A 20,913-nucleotide genomic window follows, 5' to 3' on the forward strand; every position below is an offset into this window, starting at 1 on the left:
TCTGCCTCCTTCCCCTTTTATCAGCTGCATCTGCAGATTTTACTTTTTTGATCATTCAGCTTTTGGCATCTAGCCCCAGTTTGAAAAATTCAACACAAGAAATAGTGCAGAATTCCTCTAGATCTCTGATGCCAATTTCCTCGCAGGCTGATAAGAAAGGCAATGTACAATAAACCAATCATGAAAGAAAGACACAAACTTCTCCTCCCACTTTCAACATTCCGACAGACAGTCTACAACTAACCATTCTTAATGGCTTGCCATCAAAATCTGTGGTTTCCTTCAAACCACTTTATTCAGATCCATTTTGGATCAGGCTATATTCTGTTATGCAACTCACAGAACACATAGCAAAAGCCATTATTCACTATTAGAAAAAAATTACTGTTACACTTTAGTAGGAGTCCAGTAATTTTTGGATTGGAGGCTGGGGGCTAAAATATGATAACGTGTGGAAAAAATGGTACAGAAGAAAGGAAAAAGAGATACAGAGGAAACACAGTATTCCATTGGGAGAGGGGGGCACGGGACCCAAAATACCTGACGTGATATATCACCAGTGATGTTCCATAAGTTTGAAATTTAATCACCATTCATAGGTAACGAGAACAGAGGAAACCTCAAATGCATGAGTGACATGGAAGAATCACTTATTCAGGCAAATGCTGAGTACTGCACTGCTATATAAAAAATGGAAAGCCAGAATCACACTGAATCATTGTAAGAAGCTACAACTGAAGAACTTCATCTTTTTTCTCAGTGTTACCCTGAAATCTGCCCTTAACGATCAATCCTCACACACATTCCAGGAAAACTTTATAACAGTTCCCAAAGCACATCACTGGAATTAGTACTGTGATTCACTGTATACTTTTAGCATGTAATGGGGCTGGTGAATAGCAGCTTAAACAAATCAGCTCCAACAGGACACAAGGGATAGAAGCAGGCTCCAGCCTTCAGTCAGTTGCAGGTGAGCTGTTCTCCTTGCAATCCGCAGGCTGAGAGATAGTGCTCTACAGACTCTCCCCTAAGAACAGTCTCTCGTCGCACATAGCTGCAGGAGTCATTGGTGCAGGAAGTAGAGGTGAAGGAGGTGCTGCAGCACCCCCATGTTTTGCAACCAGATTCCCCATGCCTGGGGGCCAATCCTGCTTCTGGCTCCTCCAGCCACATGTCCCAGCCTCTGGGTGATCCTTGCAGGGTCCTACTGACTCCATGTGCTTTGCTGGTCCTCGGGGTCCTGCTGTCCTGGGTTTTCCCAGCCCCTGGGCTTCAAATGCCTGCTGGCCCTGCCATGGGCTCCACAGCCTGTTGGTCCTGCCAGGCCCAGCATCCTGCCACCAGTCCAAGGCTCTGCACCTGTCCCCAGCTGTGACCTCAACCTGAGTTGGTGAGTGTTGCCAACTCTCCTGGACCGGATGTACTGGTCGCCATTTGCAGCAATGGACCCCAGTCCATCTGGTCCTGGCAACCTGATCTCAACAGGTCTAAAAGGGGAGAAGCAGCTTAGTACCCCCGTGCCAAAAATAGTTCCAGCAACACTGCCAGGCATTACTGGAGTTTGAGAAGCATTCTAGTCGATTTAAATATATTAGTGAAAAAATAAAGCAGTAAAAGACTTTGTAAGCAGATGCAGTGAGAGATTAAGTACTGTACTCTAAGGGGCTCAAAATAATTGATCTCACAACATCCTTGATAGTGTTACACTCAAAGACTATAAAGACGGAAATGCACTAGATGGCTTAGAAAATGGGAAGAGAGAGGAAATGTTTTTCTGTCTGAATCTGGATTTTTGTCCACAACTTTTTTATATTTTTAGTGGGATCAAATGCTCTGTACAGCTTCCATTCTGTTCTTCAATTAAGTCTCGTAGGGTATGTCTACACAGCAAAGTTATTTTGAAATAACAGTCGTTATTTTGAAATAACTTTCCTAGCATCTACACAAGCCAACTGCTATTTCAAAATTAATTTGAAATAGCATAGGGCTTATTTTGAAATTGGTAAACCGCATTCCACAAGGAATAGCGCCAATTTTGAAATTCCTATATCAAAATAAGTGCTGTTTAGATGCTTATTTCAAAATAGGGGGCCTCCTGCCCTTCCCAAGGTGCCCTTCTGGCCGCCCTAGCCACAAGATAATTTCTGACCTGATACCCTGCCGGAACCAGTTCCGGCTGGCCTTAAATGTGATTCAGTCTCCAATCAGTGTGGACGTGCTATTTCAAAATAGCAAAAATCTATTTCAAAATGCATTTTGCGTGTAGACGCGTTATTTCGAAATAAGATATTTCAACAAAATGCTGTAGTGTAGACATACCCGTATTTAATGCATAGCACACTTGTTTGTTTTATATTAATCTAACACGGTGAAGTACAGCCCAGATATTTATCTGTAACACCTACTTTTAAGCCCCAAAGTTCTCATGTTCCTCTTATATATGGAGAAATAGTCTACCCTTCCCTATGGGAGCTACATGGGGAGGCAGGACTGGGGTGGTAGTACTGATGTCAGCCAGTTGTCCATTCCAAGAACCATCCTACTCATGGAAGGCAAAATGACTGTAGTCAGAGAGCCTCAATCTATTACCAAGCATACCTTTCACAAGGAGCACAGTAGTCCCTTGCTCCTGCATATTGATGATTGCAGTGTCACAGATTATTATTCTGGGCAAACCTTATGGAGATAAGGTCAACTTTACTGAATTACACTTAAAACCTTTAAGGCCCATTGTATTGAAAATGCAACTGTTTGTGTATTATTGTGTTATTCTATAGAGCTTCCTTAGCCGGAAGACAGAACTCATGCAATTTCTGGGTGATATTAGGAACTTTTAAGACACCAATTGCACACTGTTTACCTGCACCTAGAACTCCAGGATGTCTTAAACGCCTCATGGTTCCTGTTCTGAGCAAAGAGTGTTTTTCATGTGTTTTCTGTGTAGTCCTTTGTCTTAAAGAATAAAATATGCTTGTTTAGAAGAACCATGTAGTAGCTTAACGATGTGAGCAATTACACTGGTGTTAATCTCTGAAAATAAAGCAAGCAGAACTGTTTAGGCCACGGTTCTCAAACTGGGGCTCAGGAGGTTACTACATGGGGAACGGGAATCATGAGCCCAAACTCCGTTGTGCCTCCACCATTTGTAATGCATTAAATATATAAACATGTGTTTTAATGTATAAGGGGAGGGGTCACATTCAGAAGCTTGCTGTGTGAAAGGAGTCACCAGTACAAAAGGGTGAGAATCACTGGTTTAGGCGGTCTGTCTTTGGGTAGGAATCACACAGCAAGGGCAGAGAACAGATTAGAGTGGAAACCCTAGTCAGAAGGGAGAGAGACAAGTCCCCATTCAAGAAACGCAATAGCTAGGGAGCTGTAAGCCTGAGACCCTGTGCTCTTGCTGAATCATTAAAGGGAAATACAGGGGCATTTGCCCTGAATTACAACCTGTAGGAGATGTAATTGCCAGGTGGAGCTCTGGGCATCTTGTCCTACCTGCAGGCCATGCCTCCTTGGAGCTCTAAAGTGCCAGGTGGGTTGGTAGCCAGGCACTTCTTACATTGCTTTGAGGCTAGGAATAGACCCTCTAATGCTAGTTATATGGGGGGAAGGGGAGAAAGTCCTCATGCCTCTCTTCTCCCCTTACTATAATTGCACAGAAGAAGGATGAATCTAGCACTAAATAATTAATTCTGCCCTTCATCTTTGAGGCTCCAGAACAAATTTTTGTAAGAAAAAAGCTATCTGTGACTAGGAAGGATTTTTAAAAAGTCAATTCACAGCAATAAACAGTTGAAAGGTTAATTATCTCTATGCTGGAAAATGTTAACATCTAGACCAAGGGAAAATGTTTTCATAATTTCAGAACAAATGTCAGCAGTCCTGGAAGAGATCACAATGTTTTCAACTTGTTTCTGTTGTACTTGGTGGATATTTATACTAACAATCAATTCATTTTAAAGTTACAATTCAAAGAAAACTATTACCAAGTCCAGTGGGGTTGTCATCACCCTCATCTCCAGATGGCTACTCAGGTTCAGAGCTACGACCGTCCCTTAGAAGCTATATGTTATAGAGATGGGCTGAAGCTACAAAGCTTGAATCCAGATAAAGAATTCTCTAAAATTCAAAACTCCTCTAAAATGTAGATATCTAATGTACAGAATGTTAATGTTAACATTACTGTCTATATTAGCCCTTTGTAACTGATCCATTTTAGCAACTTTCTATTAGGCATAACATGTAAAAGCACAGCAAAGCATCTTCTACATTTTAAGTAATTCTGAGGGTGAAGGAGAATTGCATATTTATGCTTTTATATCAAAAGCCTGAATAGAAAGTATATAGCTCACCAATAAAATTACATTAAATTAAAAAAGCAGTTTAAAAATATACAACCAGCATAAGCTAGAGGTAAAGGTACAGAGAAGAAACAGATGTCTATTTTATACATTTTAATGTACCGAAGTGATGAAAAATTACTTTTACTTTCTAAACAAATATCAAATAGAAGAGGCTCAAATATCAATAAAGACTAGCTTAACCTAATTCTTTGCATTTACTTGATACTTTTACAACCAAGTATCCCAAAGCCCTTTACAAACATTAACTAAGGGCACATCTACACAACAGGGCAAAAGTCAAATTAAGCTAAGCAACTTCAGCTATGTCAATTGAGACTAATTTTGCTTTGAAAAAGTAAAGTCGAAATAGCTTAATTCAGCTTTTGGCGCTGTCTACACAGCAGGAAGTTGAAGGAAGAACACTCTTCCTTCGACTTTCCTTACTCCTCGTGAAATGAGGGTTATAGGAGTCTGAGTAAGAAGTCCATTATTTCGAAATAATAGCTTGCTGCGTAGACGCGCTCTTTGTACGTTATTCCAAAGTAACGCTGGTGTGTAGACATAGCCTAAGGTATTATCATACTCATTTTGCAGATGGGGGAAAAAGGAGAGCCAAACATTAAGTGATTTGTAGAAAGTTCCATATAGCACGTCTGTATCTCTAGTCCCAGATCTATTCCGATATCTATCACAGGTAGTGCTGAATAGTAGGGATGAATAGTGAGATGGTTCAAAATTAGGTTTTTGAAAGTACGGAGGACTAAACAAGCCAGGACTTCACAAAACATAATCATGGTCAGATTACAGACCCTCAGAATCTGGGACAGCACAGTGATTTTATGTGTACCTCAGAAACATCTGGTACTAGAAAGACCACAGACAGGATACTAGATGACAATTTCTATTTCTGCATTTTTAAAATCATGCAATACCTACATGGTCATAGGCTTCTTTTTTTTTTTTACTGAATAATTTCTCCAGTAGACCTCAATGTGTCCTTTTGGGCCACTATAGTCTATCATGTAAATATGGACTGTAGCTATTGTGATATGGCAGAAGTATCATTGGAAAGGTTATGATGTACTGAATGTATATATCCTATTTGCGTGTGTGTATCATTTCTGTGTCTGAAGTTAAGAATACTGACTGTAGATATATTATCAATATGTTCATATTGGGAAAAGCCTATTACCAGCCCAGCAAGTAGAACAACAAAGAATCGAGACACTCAGCTAATGGTCTATTCACAAGAGACAAAGAACTGTACAAGGACTTGGTTTCCCTGTAAGCATGAGGATCAACTTATAAAAAAAAGCTATGGGTCTGCAACAACCTGTGACCAGGTCACCTAATGCTGGAATCCGTTTTGGATTCTGTACTTTCCACAAGAAGGGAAAGTGTGTGTGTGTGGGGGGGAGGGTCAAGTTTGGGAGACAAAGGATTCCCTCTGTAGCCAAACCGTATTTAAGGGTGGGCAGTGAGTTAATCCTGGTCATCAGTTCCCCCTGGGATCCCACCCTAGATGACTGCTAAAAACATCTAAGACTGAACTGAGGGAAGGAATTGACTCAGCCTGGAAGGATGTCTGGTGTGTGAAGAAGATTATTACAACAACTTTTAGGGTGAGATATTACATATAAATAGTTTCTTTACTTCATTAAGTTTAGCTTAGCTTACATGTTCTCTTTTATTTCACGTGGTAATCTACTTTGTTCTCAGTGCTATCTCTTATAACCACTTAAATCCTACATTTTATACTTACTAAAATCACTTGTTTATTAACAAGATCGAATGTAAATAATGGCTATGGGGTGGCAGCAAAGGAGCCTGTGCATCTCTACATTGAAACAGAGGGTGAATTTAATACATTTATACTGTACAGCTCTTCATACGGCAGCGATGCGCAACCTGGGCTAGTGAGTGGGCCACATGAGTGGACCTCCTTCATCTCAGTGGGCTGTAACATTGTTGTAATCAAAACCAAGATAGTCTCCAGGAATAGGACAGTTTTGCTAACTGCACTTGTGTTCCTATGATTTGCGGGGTTTGCTGGCTGACCTGCAGCAGCACTTTGGTTGGATGCAAAGGGAGTGCATAGTTCTTACAGTCAATGTTGTATGCAATCAGCACGTACTCCATTTCATGTGCCTTTGCTTTACATGCATGTTCCATTTCCACTGATAGGAAAAAAATTACATGGATAGAAACCAGCAGAATCTGGCATCCTTGCATTTGGGCAATGGTAAACAAGATGTCTTGGAGGCCACGTATAGAACCCTGGTGTGCCGCATGGCTGCAGCAAGTTGGCTACCACTGCCATACAGTATAAGATGGATTTACTTAGGGTTCAAGTCCCATAGGGGTTGTGTACTTGAGTGCTGGAAGAAAGTCTCACACTGTCCTGTTTTCATTGTCTGTCTGCAGCACTGGGGGTGGGGCCATGTCCCTGTTTCTCATTTGAAGCAGGCTGGGGAGCTGGGCTCAAAAATACAGGGTTACAGGGTGCTCATGCTGACAAAAAAGCAGGCTCAGTGGTGTCTTGGAACATCAGGTGAAAGTTCCAAAGGGATCCTAACACAACCCAGTTGTATGCATCACTTGTGAAAATGAATATCGATCTAGTGAATGATTGTATTACCTATTATGATCTATCATGTAAACATGCTTTTAGACAGTTTTAAAGTTGTGGATAATTGATATTGCATATTTCAGCATTTGTGGTCTTTTGACTGCTAGCCCAATGGCTGGGGATGGCTTTGAAGTAAATTCAGTTTCAACCCAGAGTTTTAAAGCTGGATTGATGGATGACCGCACTGGTTTGAGGTTTTACTAACTTCACGCATTACAGGTTGCTCAAATCTACTTGAAGTTCATGCATATTTTCCCTATAATTTTAGAAATCTATGAATATAGATTTCTAAAATTATAGATGTCTATAATTTTAGACATTTATAATTTCAGAAATCTATGTTTCCCCTTCCACAGAAGGACAATTCAATTTAAAAAAAATGATTTTCTAGCTATAGCAATACCTGTTCTATGAATTTGAGATAGAACCCAACATTCTAGGCTAGTACAAAGTGGGTGAAATTTGTATTTGTGTGTGTACTATGCCTATTTGTAGTTATTTGTTACTTAATTAGATTTCTTTCCTTACACAGTCTCAAGATATCTTGTCTCCTCTGTGAAACGGTTTCATTTTTTTTCTCCCCTTTTTTTCTCCCCTCTGCTGGAGGCCTTGTGGTCCTGCCACATCTCACTCCATAAAAAAGGCAGCAGAGAGGTACTTCAAGCAGACTACAGTGGCTGCAGAGCAAGCAGCCAATCGGAGGGCAGGAAGGCCATATAAAAGGAGTTGCAGAACAGAGAGCAGTTGGTTGAGGTATAGACCTCAAGGTGTGAAAACTGAGTAGCTGGCTGACAGAGTAGCAGTGTTGCAGACGGCTCAGGCTATGTATAGATTGCCAAGAAAATTTGGGAAAAGATATGCAAATTGTGAACTGCAATTTTTTCCGAAAGAGGCTTTTTTGAAATTTGGCCCTTCTACACAGGGGCCAAATTTTGGAAAAACCTCCTCTTTCAGAGCATCCTTTATTCCTCATACAATGAGGTATCCCAGAAAAGCTCTGCAGTGTAGACGTAGCCTCGGAATGTAGAGCTCAAGACAATGAGACAGAGACCTGAGGTAAGGACAAAGATGGTACAAGGTCATGGAGAAGTGGTCCAGGGAATTAGAACAGCAGGGGAACAGACATAGACAACAGCTGCTACCTATAGGGTCCATGGACTGGGGCTTGGAGTACGCGGTGGGACTGGGTCCTCTACCCCAAGACCCCTCAGAGACTGGGAGAAGTGGCCAGGATACTCAGACAACACAGAAGGGGCAATTCAGCTATAGTGACCTAGCTAAGGGACTGGAACTAGAAGGATCCTGAGAGGGTGAAGACATTGCCTCCAGGAAGGAAGCCCTAGGAGCCCTGCTCTATTCCAGAGTGGGAACAAACTGAGACACATTAAAGAGACACTAAGGCTACGTCTACATTGGCCCCTTTTCCGAAAGGGGCATGTTAATTTCAGAGATCGTAATAGGGAAATCCGCGGGGGATTTAAATATCCCCCGCGGCATTTAAATAAAAATGTCCGCCGCTTTTTTCCGGCTTTTAGAAAAGCCGGAAAAGAGCGTCTACACTGGCCCCGATCCTCCGGAAAAAGCGCCCTTTTCAAAGTAGGAATAAGATCCTCCGGAAAAGGGCGCTTTTTCCGGAGGATCGGGGCCAGTGTAGACGCTCTTTTCCAGCTTTTCTAAAAGCCGGAAAAAAGCGGCGGACATTTTTATTTAAATGCCGCGGGGGATATTTAAATCCCCCGCGGATTTCCCTATTACGATCTCTGAAATTAACATGCCCCTTTCGGAAAAGGGGCCAATGTAGACGAGCCCTAAGAGAAGCCCTGTTAGATTTGCACCTTGGAAGGGGTTTGTTTCATTTTGCACACAGACTGTATTCCTGTATTTATTGCATTCCTGTCCTTTCAAAAGCATGGCTCTGTTGCCACAGAAAACCAACTGGAACATGAGTCAAGAAAACAATGAGAACTGAAGGAAGGAAGGAAAGCAAAGGTGAAAAGAGGAAGAAAAAAAACCTCAACCTGGGAGGGGGATAAAACAAATAGAAAATTGTAACCTAGAGAACCAATGCCTGATGATAATACTCAAGGGCTTATTGAATGTGTTTAATGTGCTTCTAAACAAAGCTGAAACAGTATTTTTGGTTCCTTTTTATCTGGTCTGTGTGGGAGGGAGAGGAGAGGAGAGAGGAGAAGAGAGCAGAGGAGAGGAAAAATGGGGCTTTTTCTGGCTTTTACAAACCACTGTGTAATCTTCAGAGGCTTGCTCGATTACTAGGGTTGATGAAAAGGGCCAGACGCCAGCCAATAGTTTCAAAAGACCCTCATATAAATTATTAATTTAATGCAGAAATATTAGTCTTGCGTTTGTTTGACCAAAAGAAAAAATGAAAAGCTCCAGAGCACTAAAGCACATAGCTCATTAAAAGGAGGCCTCCGTCCTCTGTTAGCTCTTGTCAAGCAGTCTCAGCTCTTCTGGTGATCACAACTGGGACTCTGCCAGGTCAGCAGTTAAAGGTAATCTCAGAGAATCCCTCTGCAAACTGTAATGTACTCAGGATGAAGAACAAGGAGTTCAGGGACTAAACTAATTGTGTTTTAATTTGTGTAATACTCCAGCAAACAGGGTTTCAGTGTTATTCCACTGTAATTCACCTCTTGCAGAAGCAAAATGAAAACAACAGAAAAATATCCCTGATAAATAACCAACCTTTACAAGTATTTGATCTGCATTTGTTTGGGAAATAAAAAGGAAGCACAGTATATGGCCAAAAGAGAGAGAGACAGACAGAAAATAAGGGAATGTACCATACTTTGGCTAATTTATGTCTAATCACGTGGTAGAAGATGAGATCTGTTGACTTCTCTTTACCCCCTACAACTCTGTTCCCTTAATCAATTAATATTATGGACAGAGAAGGATCAGACAACATATTGGTTATCTAATTATTCTATAACCAGGTCATTTTGAAAAGGTAATAGGGTATACCTGCTAAACTACATCAGGTATAGTTCCCAACTGCTCTTGTTAAGAGCTAAAACTCTCCTCTCTGTCACTCCTGAGACTCTTGTAGGGAAATCACCTGATCCCTACTCAGGTTTGCCTACTTAGAAACTAGGGAAGACTGGCTTTGTGGCATCTAGCTGTAAAGGGAAAAGCCACCCTGGTACATGCCACATCTTACTACCTAACCTCAGAGAGACAATTTTTGTGTCAAAATTAAAATCAGGGCCCAGAATCTGTACTGGAAATATTTATTCCCAATCCCAAGATACTGAACAAACTTTTCAGAACAAATGGCTCCATGGTATCCTGTCCCATGATGGAGAATACAAAGTGGAGGGGCTGAGATGCGCTGCTCAGAAAGTAAAATGCATTCAAAGGAGGCTTTAGCTAAAGAAGTCTAGAGACTCCAGACTTTTGGGTTCAATTCTATGTTCTTAAGGGCAGTATGTTCTAGTGATTTAGACCCTTCTGCCCCTCCGCCCACAACCTGCCACCATCTGCTTTTCCACCTATCCTTGTACATCTGAATGAAGTATTGCACAGCCATCCGGAAAGCTCTCTATGGATATGCAAGTCGTCATTCAATCAGTTAGCAGAAACAATGCCACATGACTAAGTTGACTAGGAATAGCTCAATGCCCAAAAGAATATTCACAACAAATAGTTTTGTAAGCTATCTACTGAATAGACAAATATGTCCACATAAGCCATTCATCAAGTAATTTTGAAACACAGATATATTCATAAAAATATAAATATGCCACAAAAAATATACAAGCAGAAAAAGGGCTTAAAATCCTACTCCCCATTCCTCAACTGTGGAAGGGTCTGATCCAATTCAACAGAACAAGGTGGGAGCAGAACCCATGGTGGGGACCCTATGCAGGAACATGCAGCTTTTACATGCTACAGAGCTCTTCATCTTTGAAGCTTCTACACAATACCCTGCAAGTATTTGGGAGGGCAATTGGCTGGGAGTTACTGGGACAAGGACAGGTGGGCCACAACAAGGCCATGATGCCTGAAGTGAGGGAACATACTGGGTGAGGGGACTACTGCGGCTTCAGTGCTGCATTAGTAACCATACAGCAACATGGCTGCCTTTCTAAGGCACAAAGGTAAAGGATTCTTTCAGCTTCCAGCCTCCGGGAGTTCAGAATTTTGCCTAAAGAGAATAGTTAACAACAAAGGCAACACTACATTTTTAAATTTCAGTATCCTGAGAAGACAGCAACTAACACAAACAAAACTGACAATGGAACAGATATTTTACTGAGAGTAAAAACACAGAATTAGAGAATAAAAAGTTAAACTAGTTCTGGATAAGTCATTCCCATTTTATACAACTTTCTGATGCTTCTTCTATTGGATCAGGACTAAAACGAAGACTGGCAATTCATTTTTTTTCCCAGCAACATCAGTGTGCCTAGCTTTCAGGGTCTACACGTTGTCTTGTGATAACCTACAGTACAGTGCTACACAAGTGGCAATAAAAAGAAAAGGTTGTGCATGGCTGTATTAAGTTTGTTCTTCAGATTCTCCATAGTTGTTAATCCTATTTATCTTTATCCTGAGATGCACTTATTATCTGCTCATAGCCTATATTGCTCTCCTGGACATCTGACTTTTCAGTCTAGAGATATTAATTGAAATTCCTGTTCACAGCAAGAAACGTAACTTAACTGTTCAGAACACATAGGGTATGTCTACACTAGCTCGTTAATTCGAGCTAGGTAGGCAAATCAGGCAACCGGAGTTGCAAATGAAGCCCAGGATTTAAATATCCCGGGCTTTATTTGCATGTTCCCATCCGGCCGCCATTTTTAAATCTCCCTTAGTTCGAACGAACTGCCCGTGGCTACACACGGCAGTTTATAGTTAATCCGAACTCTGTCTTTAGTTCGGATTAACTTTTAAACCTCATTCTATGACAGTTAAGGACAGTTAATCCAAACTAAGGACTTAGTTCGGATTAACTTTAAACTGCCACATGTAGCCACGGGCAGATCATTCGAACTAAGGGGGATTTAAAAATGGCAGCCAGACGGGAACATGCAAATAAAGCCAGGGATATTTAAATCCTGGGCTTCATTTGCAACACCGGTTGCCTGATTTGCCTACCTAGCTCGAATTAACGAGCTAGTGTAGACATACCCATAGAGACTAGGGTTATGTCCAAACTACAGGCTTCTTTTGGAAGAAGCTTTCTTTGGAAGAAATATTCCGAGAAAACTTCTTCCGAAAGAGAGTGTCCACACTGCAAAAGTGCATTGAAAAAGTGATCTGACTTTTTGAAAGATAGCGTCCACACTGAATGGATGCTCTTTCACATGTAAGCTGTGATCGCTATGGACGGAATGGCCACCAGGGCACTTAAACTTTTTCCTGTTTCCTTTTCTTCCAAAAGAACTCCCTCTTCCCCATCCACACATGCCTTTTTGCAAAAAAGCTCTTTTGCAAAAAGGCTTCTCCTCGTAGCATGAGGATTACCAATGCCGGGAAAACGCCTCTTTTCTTTCGATTTTCTTGCAGAAGAACACAATTGCAGTGTTGATGTTCCTCAAGTTTTGTCGGAAAAACAGCCATTTTTCCAACAAAACTCTGTAGTGTAGACACACCCTAGAAATGCACAGATTTTAGATGTCTCCATAAAAGCCATCGGCACCTATGCATCTTTGCACAAATGAAATTCTGTTTCATACAAATTCAAGCATGCTTTAAGAAAAATGCCAACAACTAACCACAACTTATTAATGTGCTGAATCATGATAGCTACCATACCAGGAAAATAACTGATCCAGCCAGCATATAGTGTACAACAAATTCAAGAGAACAATAGTGTCTGGCTGTAATAGGAAAAGCCTGCAGGATGCGGGAGATAGATTGATTATCAGCTAGGTTTAGGTCAGAAATTTCCTTTCATCCACAGAATAATATTGCACAATTACATTCACAGTCCCATTGACCTATAAGAGCCAAAAAAAGCTGAAAAGAAATTATTTTTAAAACCCATTTTTAAAAGTAGTTTCAGCTAATAAAATTTTACCTCTTACCCTCTTGGCTTTGAAAGGGCATAAAGTAGTTTAAATTGTGTGAAGAATGGTTTCAAAAATAGTTTTAACGGCAACATCTGATATTTATCACTATTAGAGATAACAGACTATATTAGATGGACCTCCTTTTTTCTACTATGACAATTTCTGTGCTTCTATTCTATTAGTAAGGAATTCTGATTCTTGGAAGAGTGAATTGTTCCAGTTACATGGCTGGCAAATAGAAAAGAGAACAATATCTAATCTTCCCCCCTCCCACACTCTAAATATAAACAATATTTTTATATGACCCAGTACCATTCTTATCATGCACATTAAGGATACATTTATGAATCAGACCACAAGAAAGGAAAGAGGGAAGAAATAAACCAATAGCAGTCATGGCTCAGATCTATGATTAGAATGGGGATGCTATGGGCGTTGTACATGCGCAGATCCCCATTAGCATAAATTCAAAATTGAGGCAAAACTTTTCAAAAAATTAAGATTTTATAAGATAAAAACACATTTTTTGTAAACAGTATTGTAGAAAACATTTTGGAGCTATGAAAATGTAAATGTTCCACCACTGCAATAACCAGGCATGTTTTTATACATTTTTTCCAGATAACACTTATCATCATCTGACAATGTGGAAGAAAAATTTCAAGAGCTTTACTTACTTCGGATGTGTGAATTCATCAATGAGGACAACCTTTTCTACCACGTCTCCTCCGATGGTTCGGACTAAATCATAAAAGTCATTTTCAGAGTATTTCTCAGATGGCAGCCAAAAGGAGATGTCATTTATCAAAGGAGGATATTTGCTGAGAGGCTAAAAATAAAATAAAATAAAAAGATCTGTATACACATCTATATAAATGTTTGATTTGGATAGGGATATTTAAAATTCTATTTTATGCTTGTAATAACATGTAAAATAAACTTTCACAGAGTTAATTTCTTCAAATTTTGAAATCTTTGTGCTCTATTTTTGGAAGCATAAACTGAATTGTCAAGAAGCTAAAGCACAGTTGTAATGTGAAAAGTTAATCTCTCAAAATGGCATTGTGAGCTCGCAATGTTCATTGTCTCAGTCCTCCTGATCAAGTTTGCTCAGTTCACAAGTAAAAAGATATTCCTTCTAGCTACCATTTCTGCAAACATATTCAACCTTAATTCTTTCTTGCATATCATCTCTAGTAGTCAAGGCTCTGTAAGGCAAACAATGTAGGTACACTGTGCAACCCTTCCCTATCTTTAATGAGTATGATGAGTATACTCAAAAGTAAAAAATGGCTCTGCAGTTAGAATACAGGCAGTCCCCGACTTACGCGGATCCGACTTATGTCGGATCCGCACTTACGAATGGGGCTTTTCTCGCCCTGGAGCTCACGGGCGGCGAGTCGCCACCCGTGTCCTCCGGGGCGAGAAAAGCTTCTCCCGGTCTCCCTGGTCTGCTAGGGGGGTCCAGCAAAGCCGCTGGACCCCCCCCCCCAGCAGACCAGGGACACCCGAGCAAAGCCGCCCAGGCGGCGGGAGTCCCGCTGCCTGGGCGGCTTTGCTCGTTTGCCCCGGAGCAAAGCCGCCCAGGCAGCGGGACTCCCGCCGCCTGGGCGGCTTTGCTCCTGTCCCCCTGGTCTGCCCCCCCCAGCAGAGTAGGCTTTTCTTGCCTACCTCTGGGGTAGAGCAGCTGGGGACCAACCCAGCAGCACCCCAGCTGCTCTGCCCCAGGCGTCCTGATTCAGCCGCTGCTGGTCAGTTTCAGCAGCGGCTGAATCAGGACGCCTGGGGCAGAGCAGCTGGGGTGCTGCTGGGTTGCTCCAGTAGTGTCGAGGAGCCGCGCTACTGGAGCAACCCAGCAGCACCCCAGCTGCTCTGCCCCAGGTGTCCCCAAGTCAGCCGCTGCTGAAACTGACCAGCGGTGACTACAGGAAGCCCGAGGCAGAGTTGCTCTGCCCCAAGCTTCCTGGAATCAGCCGCTGATCAGTTTCAGCAGCAGCTGACTTGGGGACGCCTGGATTTCTTAAGTTGAATCTGTATGTAAGTCAGAACTGGCATCCAGATTCAGCCGCGGTTGAAACTGATCAGTTTCAGCAGCGGCTGATGCCAGTTCCGACTTACATACAGATTCAACTTAAGAACAAACCTACAGTCCCTATCTTAGGGACCTACGTAACCCGGGGACTGCCTGTAAACATGAATTCTGCTAATTACTTGCGAGACAGAATGAAATTTATCTGTCTCTTTTCAAGAAGAGTTGGCTCTGCAGGTCTAACAGATCCAGGTGTAACTACATAAGAACAGGTCTGCCTATTTAAGAATAGTAGGAACTGAATTTTGTCACTTTAATCTACATTTATTACCTTAAACACACAGAGGGAGCAGATCCATCCAAGAGGGGACCCATTTCATGACAGTAATTTTCAATAAGTTTAAAGATTTACACAGTTTTTTTCACATATTCAAAAGATGCTTAGCACATTCATACATAACATTTCCATGTAGTTTTTAACCATGCTTCTCATTTATTTTCTGTAATGTTTATGTTTATCTTCTGCAATGTCCAATTTAATGCTAAAACAGTCTGATTTACAGTTCTTGTTTATTTGTAGACAAAGCAAGGAATGTGTTTAGACTTGAAAAATGGGATATCAGTTAATTTTCTCTATTGTTTTTAGTTGCAGCACAACCTTTAAGATGAAAAATACAGACTGCTGTTAAGATCATTAATATTTTCATAAGCATTACATCATGTTATTTAAGCATATAGCGTTAAATGTGTAATCTCTGCTGTAGACTGGAAGATTTTCTCATAATCTAAGTGGTCAGGAGATCATGCCCTTATATTTTCAAGATCACAGCAAGAGAGGAAGAAAATGAGATCAATATTTACATGGATTGGACTTTTAAAGCCTAAGCCAATGCCACTAAAGTCAATAAGCTCTGGAGCAGGCCCTTCATGAGATTTTTTTTTCTTTGCAGCAATGCTTATTTTGGAAAATATCAGAACCAGACAGTAGTTCTCCTCTCCCATTCCTTCTTAACTTTCTAAATTATTATTTGTATTACCACAGCATTTAGAAGTGCACCTACACAGCACCTTTACATTGAAATAAGCTATGCAAATGGTCTAACTTATTTTGAGGTAATTTCGAAATAAAGTGCTATTCTGACAAATCCCTTAACCCTCGTGGAATGAGGGTTACAGGGATGCCGGAATAGCATGTCTGTTATTTCAAAATATATTTCGAAATAACAGGCATGTTTAAAGATGTGGAATTGCTATTTTGGAATACTTCCAGTATCTCGATATAGCCCTGCTGTCTAGACGTAGCCTAGAAGCCCTAGTGAGAGACAGGACCCCACCGAATATGTGATGTACAAACACAGATAAAAAAGTTCCTTGCGCAGGGACTTACAATCTAAATATATGACATGCGACAACAAACAGATGCAGATGTAACACACACTTACAGCGGTTCACTGCCCTACGTAGTTGCACTTAGACCCCTTTCAGTGAGAGATAAGAACAAGGGAACTCTGCAGCCTAAGCTGAGAGCCAGCTGGAATTCTAGCTCAAGCGGTAGAGGCTCCTATACTAAGCTCCAGAGATTCCAGATTCAAATCTGCTAAGTGGCAGTTACACAGACAGAGGACTACAAGTAAACAGTGAGACAGTCTTAGTCAGGGTAGTGGTCTCTGTATACTAGCAGATTAACTGTTGTCATGTGTTCTGTAGGAATCAGGGATTTTTAGGGATGAATTCAAAGGTGGTAAATGAGGTAGCTTCACTACTGTTTGCAGGAAGCTCTTCTAAAGCATGTGGGGAAACATGGGAGAAAACACAAAGCTGTTCGACAATGTAATAAGTGGGCCATAACTGGGAGGCAAGCATCTTATTTCCTGCCTAACCACTAAAACACTACATCTTAATTAAGTACATGTATTCAGGATTCTTGGATATTACAAGCTTAAGTTGCCCCTCTTACTTTATTTATACAGGTGATGGGTTCCTAGATGAGAGATTTTGTTGGACCAAGGGAGGTCATTTCTAGCCCCCTGCCATCAGCTCTCCCACCATCAGCACTCCCTGTCCTGCCGACCCCACCAGGCTTTTGGCTCTGCCAGCGCTGGGCTTCTGACCCTGCTGGACAGCCCGCTGCCCTACCAATGTACAAAGCTTCCAGCTTCCAGCTTCCAGCCACCAGCCCTCAACCCAGGACTCTCTGGTCCTGGAACATCCGTGGTCCATTGCCAAATCAGAAAGTTCCAATTTTGAGAGGCTCAACCTGTATAAATACAACAGTTTATGTTTAGGTTTTGGTCCATACAATACATTATCTCAATAAAACTGTATTCTATGATTGGGAATATTTTATAATTTATAACAGAACAGTGAAATCATAAGTGAATACCTGATAGAGCAATAAACCTGTTAGAAAGAAAAATTTATAGTCCAATGTTTTATACAAATCCTGTTACGTACAGTGTAAACTTTTCAATGAATATCTCATAAGGAATATAGTGCAAGTTTTAAATTAATAACCACTGTGAATCAAACTGTGAATCACAAATGATTATCCAACTTGTTACATGAATAAACTTGTCAAACAAATTCACCTCCTGTATACCAATTTCAAAACTCTGTACAATAAAACCATCATACAGAAGCTCTTGAGAAAGACCAGTACTAAATGAATAAAAGGAATACAACTCCTCTGTTATACCATAGCCATAGTTGTAGATTAGACTTACAAAGTTAATATATATTATACCGTTAACAATACCACTGTAGTAGGGCTCCTGTTTTAAATATTTTCTGTTTGCCCCGCAAGTTACAATACAGTATATTCTCTACTACCAAAGATCCGTAGCAACTTATTGAACTCATTTCAAGGTGTTTAGAGACTAATCCAAAATCCACTGAGGTCACAGCTCTTTATTAGGTCCCTCATTTTGAGACAAGCAGGAGACCTGCCAATAATAAATTTGAACACTCAATCTGCAGCTAATCTAGATCGTAGCTATCGACTTCACTCTTAAGTATGACGTTAGGGCCACTGCAAAAAATACATATCAATGCTGTTTGTTAATGCCCTGAACATTAAATGTGCTATGCACCTGCAAGTCATGCCAACGTTAATAGGGCTTTTTGCTGTTGATTTCAGTGAAACCAGGATTTGAGCATTAATATGGAGACAACACTACTATTCCCAGCTAAACTCACAGAATACAAGGACATACGCTTCAAACATACTTGACAGTAACCTTACTCATGTAAAAAATGTGAGAAATGCCACTGAACTTATATATATTATAAAACTATTCACGGACATAAGCATTTACAGGATCTGATCCTTTTCCTGCATTCCCAAGAAAACTAAATGTAACCCCCAAGGATATTACCTAGATTTCTGGGGCTCTGTCTGCTGACAGTTCAGGTAGAGGCACACTGTCCCTGGTAGGGAGGGGGAGCCAACGCAGACTCAGAGTCTGCCTGGCAACCAATAGGGAGTGAGATGCCTCTCCCAGGGAGTTCAGGAGAAGGGAGAAGCCATTTTTTTTGGGGGGGTGGGAGTCTGGAGCCAACCAAAGCAAGGGCAGGACTGGCTGTGTGCGGAGCTGGAAAGCCCCAGGCCTGCATGCAGGGTTTCCCCTGAGAACTGTCCTCGAGGGACCCGAAAGCAAGATCCTTAAGCTGGGCTTTTCCTTTCTCCATTCCTGATTCCCAGTTTGTAGAGTTTGCTGGGAAATTTCCCCAGCCAGGCTGAGTTAGCCCTTCAGCTCCCTAGGAGAGACCAGTCACCACATGGTCAGCTCAGCTCTGTCTGCTAGTTCAGGGCTGCTGCCTGCTGCGTGTGTGTCTGGACATAAGAACATAAGAATGGCTGTACTGGGTCAGACCAAAGGTCCATCTAGCCCAGTAGCCTGTCTGACGACAGTGGCCAGCGCCAGGTGCCCCAGAGGGGGTGGACCGAAGACAATGATCAAACAATTTGTCTTGTGCCATCCATCTCCAGCCTCTGACAAATAGAGGCCAGGAACACCATTTCTATCCCCTGGCTAATAGCCTTTTATGGACCTAACCTCCATGAAATTATCTAGCTTCTCTTGAAATGCTGTTATAGTCCTAGCCTTCACAGCCTCCTCTGGCAAGGAGTTCCACAGGTTGACTACACACTGTGTGAAGAAGAACTTTATTTTATTAGTTTTAAACCTGCTACCCATTAATTTCATTTGGTGCCCTCTAGTTCTTCTATTATGGGAACTAATAAATAACTTTTCTTTATTCACCCTCTCCACACCACTCATGATTTTATAGACCTCTATCATATCCCCCCTCAGTCTCCTCTTTTCTAAACTGAAAAGTCCCAGTCACTTTAACCTCTCTTCATATGGGACCTGTTCCAAACCCCTAATCATTTTAGTTGCCCTTTTCTGAACCCTTTCCAAAGCCAAAATATCTTTTTGAGGTGAGGAGACCACAACTGTACACAGTATTCAAGATGTGGGCATACCATAGTTTTATACGGGGCAGTAAGATATTCTGTGTCTTATTTCCTATCCCTTTCTTAATAATTCCTAACATCCTATTTGCCTTTTTGATCACTGCTGCACACTCTGGAAGTTTTCAGAGAACTATCCACGATAATTCCAAGATCTCTTTCCTGATTTGTTGTAGCCAAATTAGCCCCCATCATACTGTCTGTATAGTTGGGGTTATTTTTTCCAACATGCATTACTTTACACTTATCCACATTAAACTTCATTTGCCATTTTGTTGCCCAATCACTCAGTTTGGTGAGATCTTTTTGAAGTTCTTCACAGTCTGCTTCTGTCTTGACTATGTTAAACAGTTTAGTATCACCCGCAAACTTTACCACCTTGCTGCTTACCCTTTACTCTAGATCATTTATGAATAACTTGAACAGGATTGGTCCCAGGAGTGAACCTTGGGGGACACCACTAGTTACCTGGACGCTGGACTAGGAGACTACAGTTTGGATTTTAGTACAGTTGTGTAATCTGCACCTTGAGACCTGCACCCCTTTGTGGTGAGGGGAAATCCTGGGACAGAAGCAGCCTAATTCCTGCCTGAAGAGGATCCTTGCTAGCAGAGATCAGCCCTCTGCAGTAACTGAGGAGACCGGAGTCATCTCTGAACCTGAGGATCATTCATGGAGTTTGTGAGTGCACCATCTTTTAGTTAGTCAGTCAGGGAATTTGTTTTGAAGATTCCCTACTCCCTGAACTGTGTCCTCAAGTCAGGGAGTAAGGGTTTGGGGATTTTATAACCTGCTGCATATTAAACCTGTGGAGGGATTTACCACCATATCCCGCTTGTGAGTCCCAGTCAGCCACACTGCTAAACCGCTGCAAAGAAAAATTTTGCGGTCATAGGTCATCAAGGGCCCCAACAAAGTACGCATACCAACGGGACACCAATCTTACATTTGCTACATCCAGTCATGTGACTGGGGCAAGTCACAGGTATTAGCAGCATGGGCACCAGTGAACCTAAAAATAGTGTTTTACCCGGTTATGTTCTATTTGTCTCCTATTTAATATAATTATTGTGTTGAACATATTGTATGTATTTGTGTTATTTCTTGGAAGTCTCCAACTATCTGGTAAGTAAGTGGGGATTACCCTGTGGTTAGAATTTTCCTCCCAGGTGACCCTGCCAGGAAAGAGTGAGGGGGGTGGAGGCACCGCCAAATAAATTCATAGAGAAAAATAAAGAGGATACACTCTGCTGAGTGTAAGAACCCAGACCTGTTCATCAAAACCTGTAAGCAGATTGGCATTAAAGAAGGTAACAGGGTGGAGAGAGGGGGCTACATAAATGTATCCCAGGAGAATTAATCAATTTGTGAAATTACTGCTTTAGACAAATATA

At 41.4% G+C, this 20,913-nt stretch overlaps 1 protein-coding gene across 6 annotated transcripts in view; it reads right to left on the reverse strand.

The window, feature by feature from the left end:
- FARS2 (phenylalanyl-tRNA synthetase 2, mitochondrial) overlaps window positions 1-20,913 on the reverse strand; it is a 393,359-nt gene that overhangs the window by 107,229 nt on the left and 265,217 nt on the right. For all 6 annotated transcript variants that reach the window (XM_089776401.1, XM_089776398.1, XM_075921300.2 and 3 more), the window contains one exon: window positions 13,694-13,845. In XM_089776401.1, the coding sequence (XP_089632527.1) occupies window positions 13,694-13,845 (152 nt within the window). The remainder of the gene's footprint in view (window positions 1-13,693; window positions 13,846-20,913) is intronic.

Source organism: Pelodiscus sinensis, chromosome 2 (assembly GCF_052426305.1).
Source record: "Pelodiscus sinensis isolate ZL-2025 chromosome 2, ASM5242630v1, whole genome shotgun sequence".
Classification (NCBI taxonomy): domain Eukaryota; kingdom Metazoa; phylum Chordata; order Testudines; family Trionychidae; genus Pelodiscus; species Pelodiscus sinensis.